Source organism: Mizuhopecten yessoensis, unplaced genomic scaffold, assembly GCF_002113885.1.
Source record: "Mizuhopecten yessoensis strain PY_sf001 unplaced genomic scaffold, ASM211388v2 scaffold11165, whole genome shotgun sequence".
NCBI classification, from domain to species: Eukaryota; Metazoa; Mollusca; class Bivalvia; order Pectinida; family Pectinidae; genus Mizuhopecten; species Mizuhopecten yessoensis.
Genome location: NW_018408912.1, coordinates 567,166 through 591,450, shown reverse-complemented (window position 1 = coordinate 591,450; position 24,285 = coordinate 567,166). Strand labels below are relative to the sequence as shown.

At 35.3% G+C, this 24,285-nt stretch overlaps 1 protein-coding gene across 9 annotated transcripts in view; it reads right to left on the bottom strand.

Moving 5' to 3' along the window:
* The window catches only part of LOC110467205 (trithorax group protein osa-like), a 61,873-nt gene that overhangs the window by 15,857 nt on the left and 21,731 nt on the right, over window positions 1–24,285 (bottom strand). For 6 of the 9 annotated variants that reach the window (XM_021524199.1, XM_021524200.1, XM_021524202.1 and 3 more), the window contains 7 exons: window positions 19,626–19,776; window positions 13,989–14,078; window positions 13,609–13,758; window positions 11,023–12,558; window positions 10,276–10,466; window positions 8,932–9,090; window positions 6,582–6,773 (listed from right to left, as the gene is read on the bottom strand). In XM_021524199.1, coding sequence (XP_021379874.1) covers window positions 6,582–6,773; window positions 8,932–9,090; window positions 10,276–10,466; window positions 11,023–12,558; window positions 13,609–13,758; window positions 13,989–14,078; window positions 19,626–19,776 — 2,469 coding nt within the window. Of the gene's footprint in view, window positions 1–6,581; window positions 6,774–8,346; window positions 8,359–8,931; window positions 9,091–10,275; window positions 10,467–11,022; window positions 12,559–13,608; window positions 13,759–13,988; window positions 14,079–19,625; window positions 19,777–24,285 lie in introns of all 9 variants that reach the window. The other 3 variants (XM_021524205.1, XM_021524201.1, XM_021524206.1) reach the window with 3 other exon arrangements.

Below are 24,285 nucleotides of genomic sequence, written 5' to 3'. Positions count from 1 at the left end.
AATTGGAAGAGTTCAAATGTGTCTTCAGGAGTGAATGAATTAACTATTTACATTTCTTTGGTTGGGAACAATTCAAAGCCTAGATCAGTTTAACAGATATCAATGGGAAATGTGGACAGCTAAGTTTGTCTTGCATTGATAGATGTGAAAATTATATGAATGTCATCTTCTTGACAAGGTTTCTAATTGTTAGGATTTGCGGATATCATTAAATGTGTTGATCAGAGTTGTGTATGCCTCATCCACTGGTCACTGTCGACCAATGTCCGAAACTCTAGCCTGAAAGGGTCATCATTTTCAACACATCCAGTTGCTCAAGTATGTACATAATTAACTTCTTAATTTTGTTTTTGACAAAATCATAATCTGTAGCCTACTATCAGTAACCATGTCGTTGGGTACTGTGAAATGATGTGAAAATCATGACTTCTTTCTTCTTGATAATGTTTCATATTTTGATGGTTCACTGATATCATTAATCTAGACAATCACTGATAATGAATAATTTCTATTATATATGAAATTTTATAATTTTGTTGTTTAAAAAACTCAAACACGGAAGCCCTTTCATCTTTGTGTTAATCAGTATAGTGTATGCTTCATCCACTGGTCACTGCGGACCATGTCTGAGACTCTAGCCTGAAAGGGTCATCATTTTCAACAATTTTCACGATGCAAAATACTACTTCTGATAAAACAGAATTTGACAAAATTTGTGGCATTATTTAATGTGTTGATCAGAGCTGTGTATGCCTCATCCACTGGTCACTGTCGACCAATGTCCGAAACTCTAGCCTGAAAGGGTCATCATTTTCAACACATCTAGTGGCTCAAGAATCACAAAAACCTGAGGGGAAATATGTATATAATAATCAACTCATTCTCCCCTGAAACTTTGTAATGGACTATTCCAATCCTGGAATTGGAAGAGTTCAAATGTGTCTTCAGGAGTGAATGAATTAACTATTTACATTTCTTTGGTTGGGAACAATTCAAAGCCTAGATCAGTTTAACAGATATCAATGGGAAATGTGGACAGCTAAGTTTGTCTTGCATTGATAGATGTGAAAATTATATGAATGTCATCTTCTTGACAAGGTTTCTAATTGTTAGGATTTGCGGATATCATTAAATGTGTTGATCAGAGTTGTGTATGCCTCATCCACTGGTCACTGTCGACCAATGTCCGAAACTCTAGCCTGAAAGGGTCATCATTTTCAACACATCCAGTTGCTCAAGTATGTACATAATTAACTTCTTAATTTTGTTTTTGACAAAATCATAATCTGTAGCCTACTATCAGTAACCATGTCGTTGGGTACTGTGAAATGATGTGAAAATCATGACTTCTTTCTTCTTGATAATGTTTCATATTTTGATGGTTCACTGATATCATTAATCTAGACAATCACTGATAATGAATAATTTCTATTATATATGAAATTTTATAATTTTGTTGTTAAAAAAACTCAAACACGGAAGCCCTTTCATCTTTGTGTTAATCAGTATAGTGTATGCTTCATCCACTGGTCACTGCGGACCAATGTCTGAGACTCTAGCCTGAAAGGGTCATCATTTTCAACAATTTTCACGATGCAAAATACTACTTCTGATAAAACAGAATTTGACAAAATTTGTGGCATTATTTAATGTGTTGATCAGAGCTGTGTATGCCTCATCCACTGGTCACTGTCGACCAATGTCCGAAACTCTAGCCTGAAAGGGTCATCATTTTCAACACATCTAGTGGCTCAAGAATCACAAAAACCTGAGGGGAAATATGTATATAATAATCAACTCATTCTCCCCTGAAACTTTGTAATGGACTATTCCAATCCTGGAATTGGAAGAGTTCAAATGTGTCTTCAGGAGTGAATGAATTAACTACTTACATTTCTTTAGTTGGGAACAATTCAAAGCCTAGATCAGTTTAACAGATTTCAATGGGAAATGCGGACAGCTAAGTTTGTCTTGCATTGATAGATGTGAAAATTATATGAATGTCATCTTCTTGACAAGGTTTCTAATTGTTAGGATTTGCGGACATCATTAAATGTGTTGATCAGAGCTATGTATGCCTCATCCACTGGTCACTGTCGACCAATGTCCGAAACTCTAGCCTGAAAGGGTCATCATTTTTAACACATCCAGTTGCTCAAGTATGTACATAATTAACTTCTTAATTTTGTTTTTGACAAAATCATAATCTGTAGCCTACTATCAGTAACCATGTTGTTGGGTACTGTGAAATGATGTGAAAATCATGACTTCTTTCTTCTTGATGCTCACTGATTTCATTAATCTAGACAATCACTGATAATGAATAATTTCTATTATATATGAAATTTTATAATTTTGTTGTTTAAACAAGAGGCCCAAGAGGGCCTGTATCGCTCACCTGAATATTTAAGCAGTCAAAGCAAAATATTCTCATTAAATATTATATAGCACTAAAAATATTTTCCTCACAAACTTTGTTGGCTCCATCTGTTGAAACTACCAGCAAAATATTATTATAAGATTCTATGCTTTTTGATTCTTCTTCAGAAGTTGCTTGACATATTTTTCCCTGTGATCTTGTAAGTAGGTCTATGTCATTTTCCTTCTCCAATTGGTTAGCTCTATTCCAAAAAGCTACCAGCCAAATCTTATGAATCCATTCCTTTTAGTTCTCAAGAACAAATCCATTAAAATGTTGTTGACCTCTGTGACCTCTGAAGTAGGTTGAGGGCATTTTCATTTGCAAACTTTGGTGAGCTCTATCCCATTTTATGCCTTTTAATTCTTCAAAAGAAGCTGTTTGAACTGTTTGACATATTTGAACGCTGTGACCTTGAAAGTAGGACAAGGTAATTTAAATTCGAAAACTTTGTTTGGCTCTTTCCCAGGAAGCCACCTGCCAAATATTAAGATTTTATAACTACCAGTTCTTCAGAAGAAGTCGTTTAAAGTGTTTTGACATATCTGCCTCCTGTGACCTTGAAAAAAAGTCCAGGTCATTTTCATTCTCAAACTTTGTTGGGCTCTATCCAAGGAAGCCATCAATCAAAAATAAAGATTCTTTACCTTTCGGTTCTTCAGAAGAAGTCATTTTAAGCTTTTGACATATATGACCCCTGTGACCTTGAAAGTAGGTCAAACTAGTTTTCATTCTCAAACTTTGTTTTGCTCTATCTGTAGGAAGCCACCAGCTAAATATAAATATTATATATCTTTCAGTTCTTCGGTAGAAGTCGTTTGAAGTGTTTGACACATTTGACCCCTGTGACCTTGAAAGTAGGTCAAACTAATTTTCATTCTCAAACTTTGTTGGTCTCTATCCCAGGAAGCCACCAGCTAAATATAAAGATTCTATATCTTTCAGTTCTTCAGAAGAAGTCGTTTGAAGTGTTTGATACATTTGACCCCTGTGACCTTGAAAGTAGGTCAAGGTCATTTTCATTCTCAAACTTTGTTGGGCTCTATCCCAGGAAGCCATCAGCCAAATATGAAGATTCTATACCTTTTAGTTCTTCAGAAGTCGTTTGAAGTTTTAGACATATTTGACCCCTGTGACCTTGAAAACAGGTCAAGGTCATTTTCGTTCTCAAACTTTGTAGGGCTCCTACCAACGAAGCTTTCAGCCAAATACGATGACTCTAGGCCTGTCCGTTCTTCATAAGAAGTTGTTTAAAGGAAAAGTTGACGGACGAGGACGGACGGACGACGGACGCCGCACCACGGCATAAGCTCACTTGGCACTTTGTGCCAGGTGAGCTAAAAACTCAAATACGGAAGCCCTTTCATCTTTGTGTTAATAAGTATAGTGTATGCTTCATCCACTGGTCACTGCGGACCAATGTCTGAGACTCTAGCCTGAAAGGGTCATCATTTTCAACACATCTCGTGGCTCAAGAATCACAAAAACCTGAAGGGTAATATGTATATAATAATCAACTCATTCACCCCTGAAACTTTGTAATGGACTATTCCAATCCTGGAATTGGAAGAGTTCAAATGTGTCTTCAGGAGTGAATGAATTAACTACTTACATTTCTTTAGTTGGGAACAATTCAAAGCCTAGATCAGTTTAACAGATATCAATGGGAAATGTGGACAGCTAAGTTTGTCTTGCATTGATAGATGTGAAAATTATATGAATGTCATCTTCTTGACAAGGTTTCTAATTGTTAGGATTTGCGGATATCATTAAATGTGTTGATCAGAGCTGTGTATGCCTCATCCACTGGTCACTGTCGACCAATGTCCGAAACTCTAGCCTGAAAGGGTCATAATTGTTAACACATCTAGTGGCTCAAGAATCACAAAAACCTGAGGGGAAATATGTATATAATAATCAACTCATTCACCCCTGAAACTATGTGATGGACTATTCCGATCCTGGAATTGGAAGAGTTCAAATGTGTCTTCAGGAGTGAATGAATTAACTACTTACATTTCTTTAGTTGGGAACAATTCAAAGCCTAGATCAGTTTAACAGATATCAATGGGAAATGTGGACAGCTAAGTTTGTCTTGCATTGATAGATGTGAAAATTATATGAATGTCATCTTCTTGACAAGGTTTCTAATTGTTAGGATTTGCGGATATCATTAAATGTGTTGATCAGAGTTGTGTATGCCTCATCCACTGGTCACTGTCGACCAATGTCCGAAACTCTAGCCTGAAAGGGTCATCATTTTCAACACATCCAGTTGCTCAAGTATGTACATAATTAACTTCTTAATTTTGTTTTTGACAAAATCATAATCTGTAGCCTACTATCAGTAACCATGTCGTTGGGTACTGTGAAATGATGTGAAAATCATGACTTCTTTCTTCTTGATAATGTTTCATATTTTGATGGTTCACTGATATCATTAATCTAGACAATCACTGATAATGAATAATTTCTATTATATATGAAATTTTATAATTTTGTTGTTTAAAAAACTCAAACACGGAAGCCCTTTCATCTTTGTGTTAATCAGTATAGTGTATGCTTCATCCACTGGTCACTGCGGACCATGTCTGAGACTCTAGCCTGAAAGGGTCATCATTTTCAACAATTTTCACGATGCAAAATACTACTTCTGATAAAACAGAATTTGACAAAATTTGTGGCATTATTTAATGTGTTGATCAGAGCTGTGTATGCCTCATCCACTGGTCACTGTCGACCAATGTCCGAAACTCTAGCCTGAAAGGGTCATCATTTTCAACACATCTAGTGGCTCAAGAATCACAAAAACCTGAGGGGAAATATGTATATAATAATCAACTCATTCTCCCCTGAAACTTTGTAATGGACTATTCCAATCCTGGAATTGGAAGAGTTCAAATGTGTCTTCAGGAGTGAATGAATTAACTACTTACATTTCTTTAGTTGGGAACAATTCAAAGCCTAGATCAGTTTAACAGATATCAATGGGAAATGTGGACAGCTAAGTTTGTCTTGCATTGATAGATGTGAAAATTATATGAATGTCATCTTCTTGACAAGGTTTCTAATTGTTAGGATTTGCGGATATCATTAAATGTGTTGATCAGAGTTGTGTATGCCTCATCCACTGGTCACTGTCGACCAATGTCCGAAACTCTAGCCTGAAAGGGTCATCATTTTCAACAAATTTCAAGACGCAAAATACTATTTCTGATAAAACATGAAATTCTTCATATCAAATGGTCAAAAACATTTAGATCTTTGAGCTTTTGACTTGATAGTTTATCAGTACTTATTAACTAGCCTTGTTTGTACTTAATTTGTCTCTCAGTTATCTACAGGAACAATTTAAATCAACTTTTGTTTTAAAAGAGTAAATTTGATCATAAAGCACAATTTCTATGGAGATTGTTGTTGTGTAAATCATAGAAATACCAATACAACTTATAAAGGTAACAGTAACAGAATTTGACAAAAAATTTGCCATTATTTAATGTGTTGATCAGAGTTGTGTATGCCTCATCCACTGGTCACTGTCGACCAATGTCCGAAACTCTAGCCTGAAAGGGTCATCATTTTCAACAATTTTCACGATGCAAAATACTACTTCTGATAAAACATGAAATTCCTCAGATCAAATGGTCAAGAACAAAATCCCTAATTTAGATCTTTGAGCTATTGACTTGATAGTTATCCGTACTTATTTACTAGCCTTGTTATGTACTTAATTTGTCTCTCAGTTAGCTACAGGAACAATTTGAATCAACTTTTGTTTTAAAAGAGTAAATTTGATAATAAAGCACAATTTCTATGGAGATTGTTGTGTAAATCATAGAAATACCAATACAACTTATGAAAGTAACATTAACAGAATTTGACGAAATTTTTGCCATTATTTAATGTGCTGATCAGAGTTGTGTATGCCTCATCCACTGGTCACTGTCGACCAATGTCCGAAACTCTAGCCTGAAAGGGTCATCATTTTCAACACTTACAATTCTGTGTGAATTGCAATGAGATCATCATTGAAAAGTTTTCCACAAAATGCTAAATTTCATTTTTCATTTTATTCCAATCAATACCATTATCCTTTGGTCTTACCTCAAGCATACCACTTTTATCCCCGACAATTAGAGCCCCGACTATCCATTGGTCTTACCTCAAGCATACCACCTTTATCCCTGACAATTAGGTAGAGTCTGTATAGGTCAAGGGGCTGCTTGCTGATGGAGGGCATAGAAGTGATAGGCTGCGACCGCTCCTCGAGGAACACAAATAGACGATCCAGGAAGTACTTTCGCTCAGGCTCGCTGCCCATTTCATACAGCTTCGCTACGTCACCACCGCCCTTCTATAAAGACAAATAGGAATGAAAGTCATGTGCTCAGGGAAATATGGGGAGAATGGCATGCTTTCAATACTACATCAATGACTGTAGGGCTGTCTTACCAGGCTTGGCGGAGTGCTGTTTGGGAGGGAGGAAAAAAGAGAAGAAAAAAAACAAACAAAATAAAATAAAACATTCATCATACAAAAAAATACATCACCAATATATGGAACGTACTCGTGACAGGTTTACAACAAAAATTCATTTTATACTTTGCTCTTCTCAATTAATTGTCAAATCCAGATGTCTAATGATTAAAGATATAGAAAAGAATGAACGCAAGAACAAAGAAATTGACAAGACGAGAATCAACATTCATCAGAGAATTTGTCTTTGAATTCAAATTACTACTTTATAGTTGAGAAAAGGAAGCAAGATAAATAAAAATATCCAGGAATATTTCAAACTCAATTAATCATTATCAGCAAAATGCTTGGCAAAATTGGACAAATGACAAAACATGAATTTTCCAGAGAAGAGAAAAACGTGTGAAAATACATAAAACATGATGATGCAGGGAAAGTTCATAACCACTGATTGACGCAAAACACTAAAGTGTGACATTAAGGCTTACGAACTGAACCACTCTTTACAGTGCAAAGTGAAAACGTCAAAACGAGATTGAACAGGAAACAAAAACATATATGCTCTGTGCAACTTGGATTTGATCTTATCAAATGGATAAAGTTTGCCATAAATAACAACTGCAAATGCAAAAGACTATCTAGAAAATCAATAAGAAAATTAACAAATTAACAAAGTCTAATTTGCAAGTGAAATGTGACCCCCAAGAAGGTCTAATAGTCAAAATGGAGGTGAATTAAACTCCAATAGAGTGTTAAACTAATGAAATGTTGACAATGAAATAAAGGTGCACATTGGTAATTAAAATGCAAATGAATTAGTATTAATTGGCTGCAGTAGGTGATGGGTTATATAATTTACTTTCATCATACAGTAGTTTCATCTCATAAAATTCAGCAGGTGCCCTCTATTAATGACATCCATGCTATGAAACAATCTACATATGCAGCTTCCTCTAAGTGTGTGATGTGATTATTTTTACTTAGGACATGACCGCAGAACTTGACGGATATTATTGTTTTTAACAAAAAATATATTTGAATATGATTTAAAATGGAAGGCTAAAAGATCTAACCTTGATGATGCATAACAAATTGTAAAATCATTGCTTTTGGTTGTGATTAAACTTTCAATTAGTAGTGTAATAAATGGCAATTAACTGGTATTAATTAATATTTTAGTTGTTACATAATTTGCTATTGATCATCTTGGCAAAACATTTATGAAACAATTTTGTAAACACAAACCCGATGCCTTGTTCTGATGTTGCAAGTGATTTTTGAAAGCCAAAGATAAATAGTTCATAGGATATGCCATGTCAACAAGAAACAGAAATTTCAAACCAAATTTGAACAAAAACTTGAAAGTAAAACATTTCTATAAATAACAATAAACTTTAAACTTTGAAATACAAGAGCTGTGCCAAAATCAAGGCCTTCGAGCATGATATTACCTGCATCTGATCCTGTGAGTGCCGAGTCAGTAAAAATGCAAATAATGAAATTATAAATGACATGATCAAACCATTAGTCCAAGTGAGCAAAGCACGAATGGTAGTAAATACTTTACACCAGTAAGTCCCATATATCAGCATGGTCTTTTACACTGTCATCTCCCTAACACAGTCTACTCTGTTTTATATCAGTCTCTTTTTGTCTCAAATATGCTATATTAGCTTCAATCAAAATATTGCAATCAAACTTCAAAAGAGTTTCTGTTAAAGGGAGATAACAAATGTCTGACAGTAGTACAAGCCTAGTGTGCAAGTCACATCCAGGAACCACATGTTTTGTGACATACTGGCATTGTCCAGTACAATGTGCAGGGCAGACAAGACCAGTACCAGTTATGAATAATAAAAATCACAACTTCACCACTATAAAGAAAATATATATATATAAATATAAAATATGTAAATAATACAAATGCCATGACAACCACATCCCACAGCGGGCGGACGGTATGATGCAGGAGGGTACCACACCCATGACGAGCGAGCAGGCTATCGAGCGAGCGACGGGGGAGGTGTAGGACTTACTGTCATGGTGACCCACGAGGGAACCACCGCCGGGCCAGATGTGGAGCTAGCCGGACTGGCGATATTGTCAAAGTCGTCGTGACAAGATGAAATACTGGCTCCGCCAGGTGATGGTGCCACTGAACTGGCGGGAGTAGGTGGATGTGACAATACACCCTCCTACAATGAAGGCAAGTCTACGGCTCATTACCTGTCCTTAGGTCACTAAGTGAGTACAGCAGTGTATTGCTACTGTGGATATGAAAGCTTAGCTCTATACCTGTAAATCGAGGCAAAAATTACCAATTGCTCATTTAAATGGACAAGTCAGACATTGTATTTATACAACAAACATCAGACTTGCCCCAGAGCAGCAATTGTTAAGTTTATTCTTCCCCGGTTTATGTTTGAGAGCTGAGCCCCTTTGCTGCAAGAGTTTGCAGTCAAGATCAATTTGTTGTTGAGCGAGTCTGTCACTGCCTATGAAAAGTACAGCCAATCATATATAGCATCAACCTCAGAAACAAAATCAACTCAAAATGCAAACTTCACCCTCAAGTGCATCATTCAATCATGTTCATATCCCACAGGAGATTCAAGCTTGAAAGTAAAAGCCCTGAAAACACATGCTGACAGAAGGCTAAACTACATACTGTTCATTTATAATCAACTTAATAACAATTTAGTTCCTAAATCAGTATGATTTTTTTGCAATTGTTACTCAGCAATATTTATAGTTGTACTATTATAACTTCTACTTTCATGGAATTTGTTTTGATACAGAAAAAGTCAAAATCAAAACCACACTTCTACATTTATGTTACTATTGATTTTGTCAATGGCATTGTATCTACAATTGTAGGCCCTGCTTCACAACTGTGCCAGATTACCTCCCTTCAACTACTCTCGTTTCTTACAAGATCTGAATTGCTGTGAAACAACAGCCTGAAAGTTACATATTTAAATCTTCTTTATATTCTGACAACAGGCTTTTTTTTCTTAATCATTTTTTAAAAGATAATCCCAGCTTATGTTTTCCCAAGAACTAATGAGAATACAAAAACAAATCATGTATGCAGTAGCATCTCGTGTAAGTTGCTCAAACTTTTGTTAGACAACCGACAAGTTCGTACAATTTTCAACAATTACAACAGAACAATCAGATCATTGAAGATTTATGTGTTAACAAACGTACTACAAAAAAGAAAAGAATCTTAAACTTGTCATCTAACAAAATCTGGAACAAACCGATTTGGTTATAATTGATTTAATATTCACAGATGACATATCAAAAACATCAACAGGAAAACGTGTGATTATGTTTACAGCTACACTAAAGTGTTTGTAGATGGGTATGAATCGTACCTTTTTCTTTTTCTCCGTGGATGGAGGGGGAGGGGCAGGAGCCTCCTCTATCGTAGGGATCGGCGGCATGGGTAAACAGTTAGGTTGTGGGGGGATGGGAATGTGGTCCTGATGGCTGTCGTTGCTGTTCCCGGCCTCGGAAATGCTCGTCACCGGGCTAGTGATGCTCTGAGTGACTATCGTTTTTATATCTGGTAACCAAAGTACATGTGTAGTCGTGTAAATAGTCAGGTTCACAAGGAGAAATTTCTCTACAGAATACTTATATTCTTAATCCAAATTAAAAGCACATCGAAAAATATTCCCATGCATCATTTTTTGGCCTTTTGATATCTTAACAGCATCAACATGAACCAATGCCAACATTAAAATATGCAATCAACTAGGGTCACTCGATCAGAAAATTCTTTACAATGTATCGGATTTGAAATAACTACAAACATTCCTTTTAGAAATATTTCTGCTTAAAACTAGGTCTAGACAATTACTGATAATGAACTGGTTCAGTTACATATTAAATTTTAATATATTATGGTTTAAAACTAAAATAAGGAAGCCCTTGCGTCTTGGTGTTGATCAGTATGGTGTTTGCCTCATTCATTGATCATTATCGACCAATGTCTGAAACTCTAGCCTGAAATTCAGGTCATCATTTTCAACACAACATTTTTTATGTAAAGATTGCTGCATTTTTCATCAGAAAGTTGAGATTTTCTTACTAAATATTCCTTCCTCCAAATTACTTACCTGAGTTTGTTGTAGTTGCTGTAGTGGTGATGGGCATTTCTTGCTTAGATGAGAATGGTGAGGATACTTGCTCCATTGGCATGCCTGATGGTACACTGTCTGATGACATTGCATTTAGTCTTTGATCCTTTCCATCTATTGACTGATTCTCGTGGTGTGACTTTGTCATACCAGAGGAGTTGCTATCTACATCCGAGCTTTGATTGGGCGTATTACACACAGGTGCTACCCCCTGGGGGTCACTACTGCCCTTCTTTTTAGTGTCATGTTGACTATTTTGTGTCGAATCAGGAGCACTAGAATGAACTTCACTTTCAGTAATTGGAACACTTGTATTGGATAACGTTGAGCTAGATGAATTAGAGTCATGCTGTTGCATATTTGGTGTCCTAGATGGAGGGATATTTGATGAAGGCATATTTGAATCCATGGAAGAGGCTAATGATGACGATATAACTGAATTATCAGACGGCATACTACCAGATGAAATGTTCTGTTGCACAGACGTTGCTGGCAACATGGAACCATTGTTATTATTGCCGCCTATACTATTTGGTAAAGAACTATTAGGAACACTACTAGATATTGGTACAGACATGCTATTATTATCGTTGGGCATTGTAGATGGTGAAGTACATGGTAAATGGCCACCCATTGAACTAGAATTAGGCACTGGCGAATGCGAGTTGGGCAACTGATTCATATTTGAGTTTGGTATGTTAGAGTTGAAGTTGTGCCCATATCCTACATGGTTCATTTGATTCATTTGGCCCATTTGCTGTGGTGGCGTATACATTCTTTGCGGATTTGTCATGGTGGGACGTACTGCCACTGGTTGTTGACCTTTTGCAGAATTGGCCGCCGCTATCAAAGCAGCTTGAGCAGCCGCCTGTGCACCTTTAACTGCAGGGACAGTTGCTCCAACTGGTTGTCCTGGACTACTTGCCGCCATGTTTTGTCCTTGTTGGCCCAGGGATCCTGCCATGCCACTGTTTTGAGACATCCCTGAATGACTCCCAGGTCCCAGCCCCAGCCCAGGACTTGGACCTCCACTACTTGGACCATTGGGTCCGGGGCTGGGACCACCAGCATTGGGACCGATTGGTCCAGGGCTTGGACCTCCTGGGACTACAGAGACTCCAGGCCCAGGACTGGCACCTGGACCTGGACCAGGACCAGGACCAGGCCCAGAACCAGGCCCTGGCCCTGGCCCCGAGTTCTGACCAGGACCAGGACCAGGACCAGGACCTGGACCAGGACCTGGACCTGGACCTGGACCCGGAACTGGACCCGGACCCGGACCAGGGCCTGATCCTTGACCCATATGGTTCCCATAACTATTACCATACTGATTGTTCACATTCATCATGCTATTCTGTCCACTACTGTACATAGGATAGTTCCTGTTGCCCATAGGCATATTGTTATACATGTTAGCATTCCCGTGACTTGGACCATTGTACATATTCTGTTGAGGGTAGTTCTGCATCACAGCGTTTCCCTGCATATTGCCGCCTTGCCTACCAGGGTACATTCCTGAATACAACAGAAACACAATTTAAATATTCCTGACTTTTAAAGATTTTTAAGCAGGTTTTTTTCATATTACCAAATTTCATGTCCAGAAAAGCCTGTAGTTGGTAAATGGCAGACACATATATTGTACGATGATTAATGAATTCGGGGATATCTCTGAAACTCATTTCTTCTTTCTACATTCCACATCTCTTCACAGAAATTGATTGTAGACTGCTTCAATTTAAGTAAACTAGTGGTATACTTTACTTTTTCTGCTCTTTCCAAATAAATTCATCACAAACTTTATTCTATGAAGTCTACAATATTTATTGTTGCATTTGCAATGTCAATATATTTTTTTTACCAAAACCTCTGATAGGTGAAAGAAGGAGTTATGTTATATAGAAATATGGAAGTCATTTCTACACCCTTAGATACATTTCCATATTTCCCATACCTGCCTCTGATGGGACCCTATACACCTTGTTTTACCATAACCGAAAGTACAGGAATCGTGTTGGTAAAATACTTAAAAACCTATCAAAAAGCATATGTTAAAAGTAGTAAGCCATGAAATGAAGCCAAACATTCAATTCTGTTCATCTTGCATCAGGAATTTTTCTCATAATTTTTACATAATTTTTCTTTGCAAATTTCAAGATTTCCAGAATTTTTGGGGAAACCGATTTCTTCAGTCTCTACAAAAGATGTCTCCCACTATACATAACAGGCAAGTTTACAACTTCTTATGAAATGCAAATTTAAGCTGATCAATTTTATAGCATGAAATTTGTATTTCATAATGGACAGATCTTCTAATAATTTTCATTTTACTACGTCGGTTCAATTTTAATCAAGACAAATGCCCATTAAAATTTATACATTACAGGTACATGCCACTGCAATATAAAAGTTCAATATAATTAACACCCCCCCACCACCCCCACCAAAATATCCTGTATTACATATAAATTCTTTTGAAGAAATGGAAATAACGGAGCAAAAATGTAACTATTGTTACAATAATTGGGCAAGTATTGGACAGGAAACATCTGATGTGTCGCTCACCTGGCTGAGAGAAGTGAGAGTTATACTGAGGATAGTGTCCACCCACGGAGTTACCTCCCATGCCACTACCAGGAATCTTACCACCACTTCCAGGTCCGAAGTTCCCCTGGTTTGGACCCATTGGTGGTGGCATCATCTGCTGGTTGTAACCTACAAAGTCAAATATGTGCTGATCTTCTTACCATAATTTGAGGATTTTTTATAATAGAACAATGAACAGTTTAAAACCGACGATTTCCTATTAACAGAACAGCTGCAAATTTTCTTAACTTTAGAAATCATATTTTTATAACTTCAATATTTCCTCTGAACTAGCACTGGAATATTTTTGTTCAACATAATAAACAGTCCAGTTTCCTTACACTCTGTACGTGTTTTACCTTGAGTAGCCATCGGTGACTGCGTCATGCGAGTGTTTTGTCCATCAGAAGAGGGGCGAGTTGGCATAGGACTCCCTGCCTGGGTACTACCTGTAATGATATAAAGAGAAATTTTTTTTTATATTGTTGCAGTGATCAGCTTTATCACCAGCTCCAGAGGATCCAATAGCTAGCTTTCTGAATCCAAAATTTCTTACAAGAGTTTGGTGTTCTGAACACCCTTTAATGTACGACACAAATATACGATCAGTAATAACATTTTATACTCCAAGAAATTCTGTGGGCACCCTGAGATTTGTTTATAAACTTGCTATACAGCAGCATCTCTTTGTCATCACTTTCAGAACAGCCTTACCTCATGTAAAGTGCCCTCAATAATTACATACAGCTTCATGACCAGTACTTAATTGATTTTACATCAATTATTCATGTCCACAACTGTCAACAGCTAAACAAAACAATGCAGATGACCTTTATATCCACAGAATAGTAATCCCACCCTGGCTAGATTCAACAACTCTGTGTTAAGTCACAAATCAAGTTCACCCATAAAACAGTGATGTCAAATCTTGTTACTTTTTGTTTTTGAATTCCTCTTTCTCAAAACTACTAAATATATACATCTACATGACTTTCAGATTGTTATTTTTCATTTAACTTTGTTGTTAATTAGCATTTCAAATAAGAAACTGAGACATCAATCAGAGAGAAGTTAAAATCTCCCCTTTAAAATGGTGATTAAATAGGACAACCATCATGAGAAATCTTTTAGGATGTGGAGATGCTCTATGTCATGGAATTTTTAAGTTTACATGGTTAGGAAGCTAGAACACAGATTGGTATGTTGTTTTTTATATGTGTACATGAATGTGTCAGATCAGAAGTACACTGCTTGCCCCAAAAATCATGAAGAAAAGCGGAAAAGTTTTGTAAACTTAACCATGAATCAACACTAATATGGAAACAAAGTTACCTTAAATATACATGTATTGTTCAAAATTAGATATTTCAGTTTTTACTCACCCAAAATCAATTTACATTACAACTTCCTAACATATACTACTTCATTCAGATGTTATTTTTGTCTTTATTATATTCATGAGGGTTTATTTATTGAAGGCAAGTTAACCAGCCATAAGTTACACATATAGATCTGTATACTCTTAAATCTTTTGATGCTAACAATCCAGCATGTGTGTAGGTAAATACTGCCGTAACCTTGTAACCTTTATCCCCGTAACTTCAATACCCAAGCCTGGGGCTCTCAAGTACGATCAGGGCCTTGTAACACTGTACAACCCAATTATCATGCTACACTATCATTTGCGGCATTTCTAAATGTACCTAATGAATGAATTTTCCATAAGCCTTGTGGGATAAAAACAAAAGTGCATCACCAGGAGAGCGAGAAGGCACTGCATGCAGCTCAGGGTATGTTTATTCTAAGTTAGAGCATCCTTCATTTAGCCTACCTGCGGGAGAACATAGTTAGAGCATCCTTCATTTAGCCTACCTGCGGGAGAACATTTGTTGCCAGATTTCGCAGTACAGTGCATAGTTAACACTGATTAGCTGGATGTCTTGATGGAGAAGTTTGAAAGGTGCATCTTTCAGTCACTTCTGTAACCAGTATATTACTTCCCGCATATCTGCACTCCCCCCCCCCCTTTATTCCTTCATCATTTCTACTCTAAAATAAGCTAAAATTTCCAAGTATGATGCTGATTAATGTTTGAATATTTTCAAAGTGAAAAATATATTTTGAAATTATTCAAATATGTCAAAAACAAATACAAGATTTTAACTGCGCCTTGTAGATTTCTGCCTTCCTTTTCAATAAAACAGTACAAGACCCGAATTGATAAAGTCAAGTTTCCTATGAAAGAAGTGAAGAAAGAAAGAAAATCAAATAGACATTAGGACAGAATCTGTCATTTAGAGTCTGGTGCTACAGATGTTGTTTCTTTGTTTTTTACAAAAACACTTATGAAAGATCCACTATCGACGACACTGAAATTCTAAATTTGTAATAATTCTTGGTTTTCTATGAATATCAGTTACAGTTCATTTACAAGTGATATGCATAATTAAAATATGTCCATAGTTAAATAGTTGGCATTCAACAAACAAAGAGTATTCTGGTTTTCTTTTAAAGGTTCAAAATCTTTTTATGTTGTCATTGGGTAATCCAAATTAAAATGATGAGTAGGGTTTGTAGTATTATCTGTGTTATACAAAAAATATGACATTTTCATCCAACAATCCACCATTAGGACTAACAATTAGTAACAACAGGGGGGTGGAGACCCAACCTCCCTGCAAGGAAGTCAGTTCCATAGTGGCGGTAGCGATCCTGGGGTGGTTAGGACTGACAGTAAGAAGTGAATGATTAACAACAAAAGTATAAAATTGTGTAAATTGTGTTAACTTCAAGTCTCTTTGCAAATTACTAATAATGCAGGTTTTTTCACAAGCCCGATTGGCTTAATTGAATTTGTACATGGACATGTTAAATTGGCGACTGCTTGCCCAAGAGGCTAGTGATTTTTTTTTTTAAATTAATTTGGAGCCCTGGATTTATTGAGTTGTCAGAACTTGTTAATCCCATATCAAATGACACTGCATCAGTCCATGTAATTCTGACATCACAGTAAAATTTGTAACATTTTACTTTAAACTTTTCAAGCATCAAGGTGTTCTCTTTAATACTGGCATAGTTTACTGTGAAAAATAACGTTTTCACTAACATTTGTGAATTTAGAAAGTTTAAAAGATGGATTAAGATAGCAAAGTTGATTGGCATAACAATGAAAAATCTTTATCAATATAACAACGTAAAAAAAAACTGTCAATATTACAGTTCTTAAACCTTCCAGCACATTTTTAAACATGGCTGATTTATTTTGCAAAAGATTTTTAAATATAGCTTTCTTAAATTTAAAATTTGAATATCACTTTTTCAGATTTATGTTAAAATATTTTCCGTTCATTGAAAATTATTTAAATGTAATTTATCATATAACAAATCTACAATGCACTTAACAATTTTAATGTATCCCTTGAATCTTTAATAGTTTTTGAAGTATCCTATATTATTTTCATATCAAAGTTAAATTTTGATAAATGTTTTTTTTGGGGTTTTTTTAGTAATCGGTATACCCCTGCAAGAGTCATATATGATGCAATCAACAAAAGGTTAAAATTTCTGCCGCATGAACAAACATAACATTCCAATTCCTTTTTATTTTTATCATTCCTCCTTTACTCACAACTGCTAATGCATTGAACCATCATATAGTGGTATTTTTACTATGTCTTTGTCTTGTGGAAATGCTATCAGGAAATAAAGCCTTTCAAATCACCTACATGTATTCCCTTTTGGCTTACATATTATATAATACAGCCAGTTCCTACTCTCAACACGGCATAGAAATAAATCACAATTACTGTTCAGAATATTTAACAGCACACGATAGATATTTTATAGCCTTGCAATTTCACATCATTTCAAATCCCAAACAAGTCCATATAAAACTTAAAATATCATTTGCAGTACTCCCTTTGGCAAAGAATGATAACCATTTTTACTACATTGTGCGTGTAACCAAGAATCAATGCCGCTTATATGTTGTGGTAAATGGAATTCTTATGAATGAGCTGCGAATGTATATTTATGTCAAATGCAAGGCTGGAAACAAATTAAGGCTTCCCTAAGGGGATTAGCAGCTATTTGCATCAGTTAAACACTATATTCCTTGCTAGAACAATCAATTGTACAAAGAGCCCTCAATGGGTATAATTGATCTGCGGTACATCAATCTGATACCTCCCGTCAGTGCCTTTTTTTTTGTTAGGCACTTCACACATAAAACACTTGCAGCTAGACCAAGTAGGCAGACTTTTAATTACTAACAACAGGAATGCTAATAGGCGATAGTGCACTTGTGCCAATAACATTCTCTGAAACAGACATTGACACTATCCCACCTACTAGCATTGACATAAGTGTATATTTTGTACACAGCACACTTGACTGGGTTTGAATGGGCAAATTAAGTGCTAGTCAGCTTGTTAGGATAAGTGTGACCTCAGATGGCTCACTGCTGGGGGTCATAAATCATCAGAAAACAGGTGTACTCGGCCTACAGACAGGCCTGACCTTTGACCTGTCTGATGTTGTCTAGAGTGATTATTATCTATTATTAGTGCCAGGGAAATACCAGTGCTGACTGACAAGAGGCAGGGACCACCTGTTGGTAAGTGTGTCTGGCATAACAATGAATGCAGACATCCAACTTTGGGGAATCCCCTGCTGATGTGTTTATAGACCTGCACAATTAATACAGGTAGCTTTCACTCTATGGGATCAATAACATCAGAGAATGAAATAAAACCACAAAACCCTTCCATATTAATCAATAATCCCAGTCATGTCAAAAACCAATTTACACCTTTAAAAGGATAAGAACTTAGATCCTAGATAATACTGGAAAAGGATTCTGTTTAAGTCTATATAGCCCTAACCAATTTCAGTTCATATATTAGTGGTACCCATGGAGTGATAATTACACACTCCACACCAAAACATTTGATCTATATGTAAACAAAACTCTGGTGCCGTTTCACCTGATTAAGCCATATTAATAACACAACAAATCTAGATATGAAATCTGTATAGACACAGGTAGATATACACCTGAACACAGGTAAGACAAGTGCACCGAATGAACCTAATAATACTTTGCACAGGTCGAGGTCACTTTTCATGATCAATGACTTGAAAAAATTGGCTATTGTTAGCACTTCAATAGGGCGGCTCTTCAAAGATATCTAGAGTAATAGCTGCCACATTAGGGAGATACAATGACACATTTCCCAATGGGAAGAGTTAGCTCAGTGATAAGATATAGCCATTATGGGTTTAACTGCATTGGTGAAATGGTGCTATTTATTTTTACAAATCTATCTCCATCTACAATCAAATATATATGTCAGCGTATCAGATTGACAATTGATTGCTTATCATTTACAATCTTTTCTGATACAGTGGAATTCCTGCTTTACACCACAGCCAGCCAAAGCAGTCTGCGATGCCTTATCATTACCATGTTAAACTGTCAGGGTTCACCCACTTATCAAATCACCAATCCTTAACAGTGTACATAAAGTTCACCACATTTTTTTCTTTATTATGAAACTGTTCTCTTTGCGTATCAGCTAGATAAAATTTTACATATCTTTAATCTTACACAAGTTAACAAATGTAATTTTGTTGAAAATCCATTCTTTCAAAAAATCATAAATCATGCAGGGTGTAAAATTGGTGGTAGTATAATAGTGCTAGGCAAAGATAAATTTTGTTAGGTTGTGATATACACATGGATCTTAAAAGTAAAATCATGAAAAATTATGTAATGGAGCTATGAAAGTGAATCTTATTCAACCAACTCATTACTCAAGTTACGACTATTATTTTTACTGACAGAAAACTTTCATAGAAAATGAAAAGATTTTCAATAACAAAATAAATTGAGAGATAGTGAATTTCTTCTCAAGATTATCATCTTATCCTTAAATTGCCTTCTTTTAAATTTCCAAATGTTTAAATCTGCTTGAACAAATATTGTTTGTATTTACCTGACAGAGAGGCAGGGGTATTTGACCTTGACCCTGTTGAGCCAGCAGGTGAGGGTGCAGGGCGGAGTGCTGCCACTGCAGGATGGACACCTGTAGGGGTTGGTGTGTTTCGGGAGGGATCACATCCTAAGTCATCGCCACTCCGGGAATCCTGAAAAATATAAAGTTCACATAATCTTATTGATGCAAGGGATTCAATATGTAAATTGATTATAGAGAGGGAAGCATCAAAACATATCGCCAATTCCACAAAATGAACATAGGATGTAACATTTTTAAATACATTTCAAATGTCATCTGTACACATTTATCCAGAATTAAATCCTTTCTACATCATCAAATATTAACTGATCAGACAATTTTAACAAGAACACTATCAAATCCTTTTTTCTCTATCCAGATTATCACAGTATGCTATGAACAGCTATGCAGTGTTTAGTAAATTCCAAACTGTTGTCTTGCTGAAGGGAGGTAACACATGCATTGCTTCACTGTATTCAGGAAAGTCAATGTTTCAGTACATATACAGAGAAAGATACCAATTATTTCTGCTTGTTAGTCCACAGTACTAATTCATATATTGCTCACTGTTCTTCATCAATTTAACTAGTGAAGTAAAAAAGACAGTGTCCAGATTGTTGGAACACAACAACTAGACTGACAATCTGTCCCAAAGTTTTTGTCAGGAATTTTTTAGCTGTCTTTTTCAACAAGCTTATCTCCACCTAGTTTGAAACTTGCGATCAGACATAGAAGTGATCATTTTCGGAAGCTTTTTTCTCTCTTAATAATTCAATGTTCTAAAGACAGGCCAGTTGAACAGGCACCTCCAATTGCAAATGAAATAAGGTGAAATTCCAATGAAAATTGACTCAATTGCAAATGAAATAAGGTGAAATTCCAATGAAAATTGACTATTAATATATAATTGTAATATTTCTGTATTTTCATGCAAATTTTTTGAAGTAATATCTTTATTCATATTCCATCAGTGAAATGAAATTGTTAATTCTTAAATTAAAACTGGTTTTTTTTGTAAAAGAATTTTCCTATCTCACACCCAAAAAGTCAAATGGTATTGTTGTGATGATTTAATTTTAATAGTACAAAGAACTAGTATGAGCAGGTAGTTGTCTGGGACTAAATGTAATCTACTAAACTCAGAATAGAAGAATGATGGTGTTAACACGAATAGTTAATTTTCTACGAATTGGTTGGTATTGTGAAATTTTGTTTTTACTGCTTCACATCGGCTGAAACAATATTTTATATTTACCAATGAAGAAATTACATATTGAATCATAACCAAATAATCAAAATAGAGTTTAAATATAATTTTTCATTTTCACATCCAATAAATCAATTGACTATAATACTAATATAAATGTTTGTCATCTATTTTTTCTTTAAGAATTTTTTTCGTTAGAATTTCCATCAAAAGCACTTCTTGTGAATAACTTCAAACAAAAATAATGTATTGAAGTTTCTTGATGTTTTTAAGTCATTTTTGTCTTTCAAATAAATAACACATTAAATTTGAAAATATCCATGTAATTCAGTAAAAATAAAACATTTAAACAAATATTTTCCCGATCAAACACTACAAAGCAGTTATAGATTTCCCTTACTTGACAGAGCCGCCGTCAAATTTAATAGAAACTATCTCTCTGAAGACTTTCCAACATTATGTCTCCAGTATCATCAATAAAACCTATCATATTTCCCATCACCAACTCTAAAATCTGGATATCTGTAAAGATATTAAATACTTTTTTTCAAGTTTCCCGTGAAGCTGACAGGTTTATCGAGTGTTTTTGCACTACAGAATCCTCAGCGAACAGGCTGAATAATTTAAACACAAAGCTTGCCAGAGATCAATAAAAGTATTGATCTCCAGTACAGGGTTTTTTCACATCATAACTCTTCTAAATAACTTTCCTTTTTTCCATCAAAACTTTCATAAATATATTAAGTAATTAACTAAATGCAATTAGGCTTTTCTCTCAACTACACAAAATGAAGAAATTAATTGTGATTCACTGGAGAATCGAAAATCAATTCATCACCACAGAATAATAAATTGTGAAACAGAGTATAGACCGCCACTCTTATCAGCCTTACAATGCCTGCGAGCCTTTATTCAAACCATTCAACTCAAGTTTTTTTACCTGTTAGACGCAAGTGCGCTCAGGTATGACTGAAAGGTAATTGCTAGCCGAGCCAACACGAGAACTTTTTAAGATCTAGTATGGGACATATAAAATCCCTGTATTTTCACCGGATCAAAAGGAGGCCCTATCAATATGCCAGTATAACAGGTGCCCTTCTTCGTCTTATTTCTACGCGACAATGAGATGGCCTATGTAAAATAAAGCGCTTTTTCAGTATGTAGTTATTACCTTCAAGTCCTAGCTTTAATCAGATTTTGTCTTTCTTGTGGCCTAATGTTAATGACCAACTTCAACAGGCGACAATATTGTGTTGTGCATATTTAAAATTACCCCTTTCAATACATAAACAGCTTGTCAAAGGAACCCCACAAAAACTTGGGGAGAAATTGCCCATGCGCATGGCAGTCACAGGTAAATGATACCTACAGGCCTGTCGTGTGCAGACTGGTTATACAATATAGGCATTATAAGACTCCCTATTTATTTCTATACAAAATTTGATGGCACACTAATTCATTGCTCTTCCTCCCTCCACAGGAATGTTAGTTTTTTTTCCAAACCAGAACATCAAATCAAATTTCAGAGATTTAATCAAAAACAAATTTCTTAAAATTGAACAACACATTTAATTAACATCTTTTCGTCAGTTTTCAAAATTTTGTCTCTTTTCCACTGAGCTTCTTAAAATAAAATCAGTACTTTGTTTGCAGACGGAATTCTTTATTTTAATCCTCTGTTTCATTAACATTCTTTTTATATCTCCACTCTATTAGCAATTATAAATTATGAACTGCACAATATCTGTTTTCATTCAAAATTAAAATCCTTAATTCTACTGATAGGTATACATTAAAGGGCGCTAGAAGTTCTAATGAGACTGGGGATCAATTATCTGCTTGTCAGAGTATGGGCCTCAATGCTGCCCAGACAACAGCTGGAAAGACCTGGGCAGCTGTACAGCCAATGGGATCAGAAGGTCCAGTCCGGCTCCACAAAGGGGCATTCTATTTGCCTCACTTACACCAACTGTCAGACAGGAAGTCTCTCAGGAGGTCACAGAAATATATCAGACTTTTAGAAAACTTTTGAGTAGCCCAGTATCTTTGTACTTGTAATTCAAATTAAATATTTTTAAATATTTATTTTAAACTAAGGCCGATAAATATTTTGATGATTTAATGGTGGACATAGCATCACAGTGTTTTAACATTATCATTGTTACATCATCCCTACTTCCTAAAATTGTTTTGCAATCTTCTCAAGATTAAATGGAACAAAATCCAATTGTGGTTTAAAAGTGTTTGATCCACGAGTCATAAATTGAAATAACAGAGTAAGACTGTGGTTTCTTGTTACATAAGGTATTAAATACCTTTGAGTGTGTATACTCTGGCCACAATTTACTAATTTATGATATGTACCACTTATAAATTCTGTATTTAATGTATCAACTGGTGTCTTAATTACCTTTCCCAGGTGTTTTTTAACTATCTGTAAAATTAACTGACATTAGTATAACTCTTTTATCAATTACAGGTAATTAAATTTGACAATAAACAGGTAACTCACTGTCTACTATATCACCTATTGTAGTCAGTACATAATAGAACACAATATAATTTCCAGATTCTCTTAATACATCTACATAATCTACCACAGGTAAAATTTTGCCTTTTTCTCCAGGTAAATTGGATTTTTCAGTCTGTATCAGTAACTTGTATATCAGAGTAGTTTTCCCCTTAGGGCTGGTTTGCCTCTAACCTGGTATTGTCATACCTAAATCGCAAATCCTGACAAATAAGAAACTAAGAAAGGTAGCATAAAAGTATGTCTCCCTAGTCAAGATACAGGCGCATTGTAATTAATACACAGGTGTACAGGTAATATTTTCCTTATCATAAATCAAGGTACACTATATGAGAGGACATAAGTTGAATACAAACACAGCTTTCCAATTTATTAACTCATGAGTGACCATCTATACAGGATATTGCTAAACAATTCCCCCCCGCCCCATTTCATATTTTATTTTGAAATCTATTTTTGCTTCAAATACAATTTCTATTTAAAACATTGCAAATAGGCAGTTTATTATCTTTATACAGCAGATAATTTTTTCATTTTTCTTCCCACCCCTTTTTCTTTTTTAACACTGCATAGATTAAACTTTAAACAAAATAGTAATGACTTGATAACTGTTTCAAATTTCTGCCAAAATATTGGTACGTATATAATTTTATATGATATGCACATAGTTTTTTTGTGCATATTCTTTTTAAATATAATAGGTGTTACATAACCTATATTATTTGGAAGACTTATGTATTCATTTAATTTGATCATAATTCAAAGCCTCAATTGAACACAATAATAACCAGACAGAATACATTTGAAGCAATTAATATTTTAAATTTCATTTTTTTATATTTTTAAGTGCTTAAATTTAACTAATGAAACATTATTCCAAATGCTTGATTGGTCTCAGAATG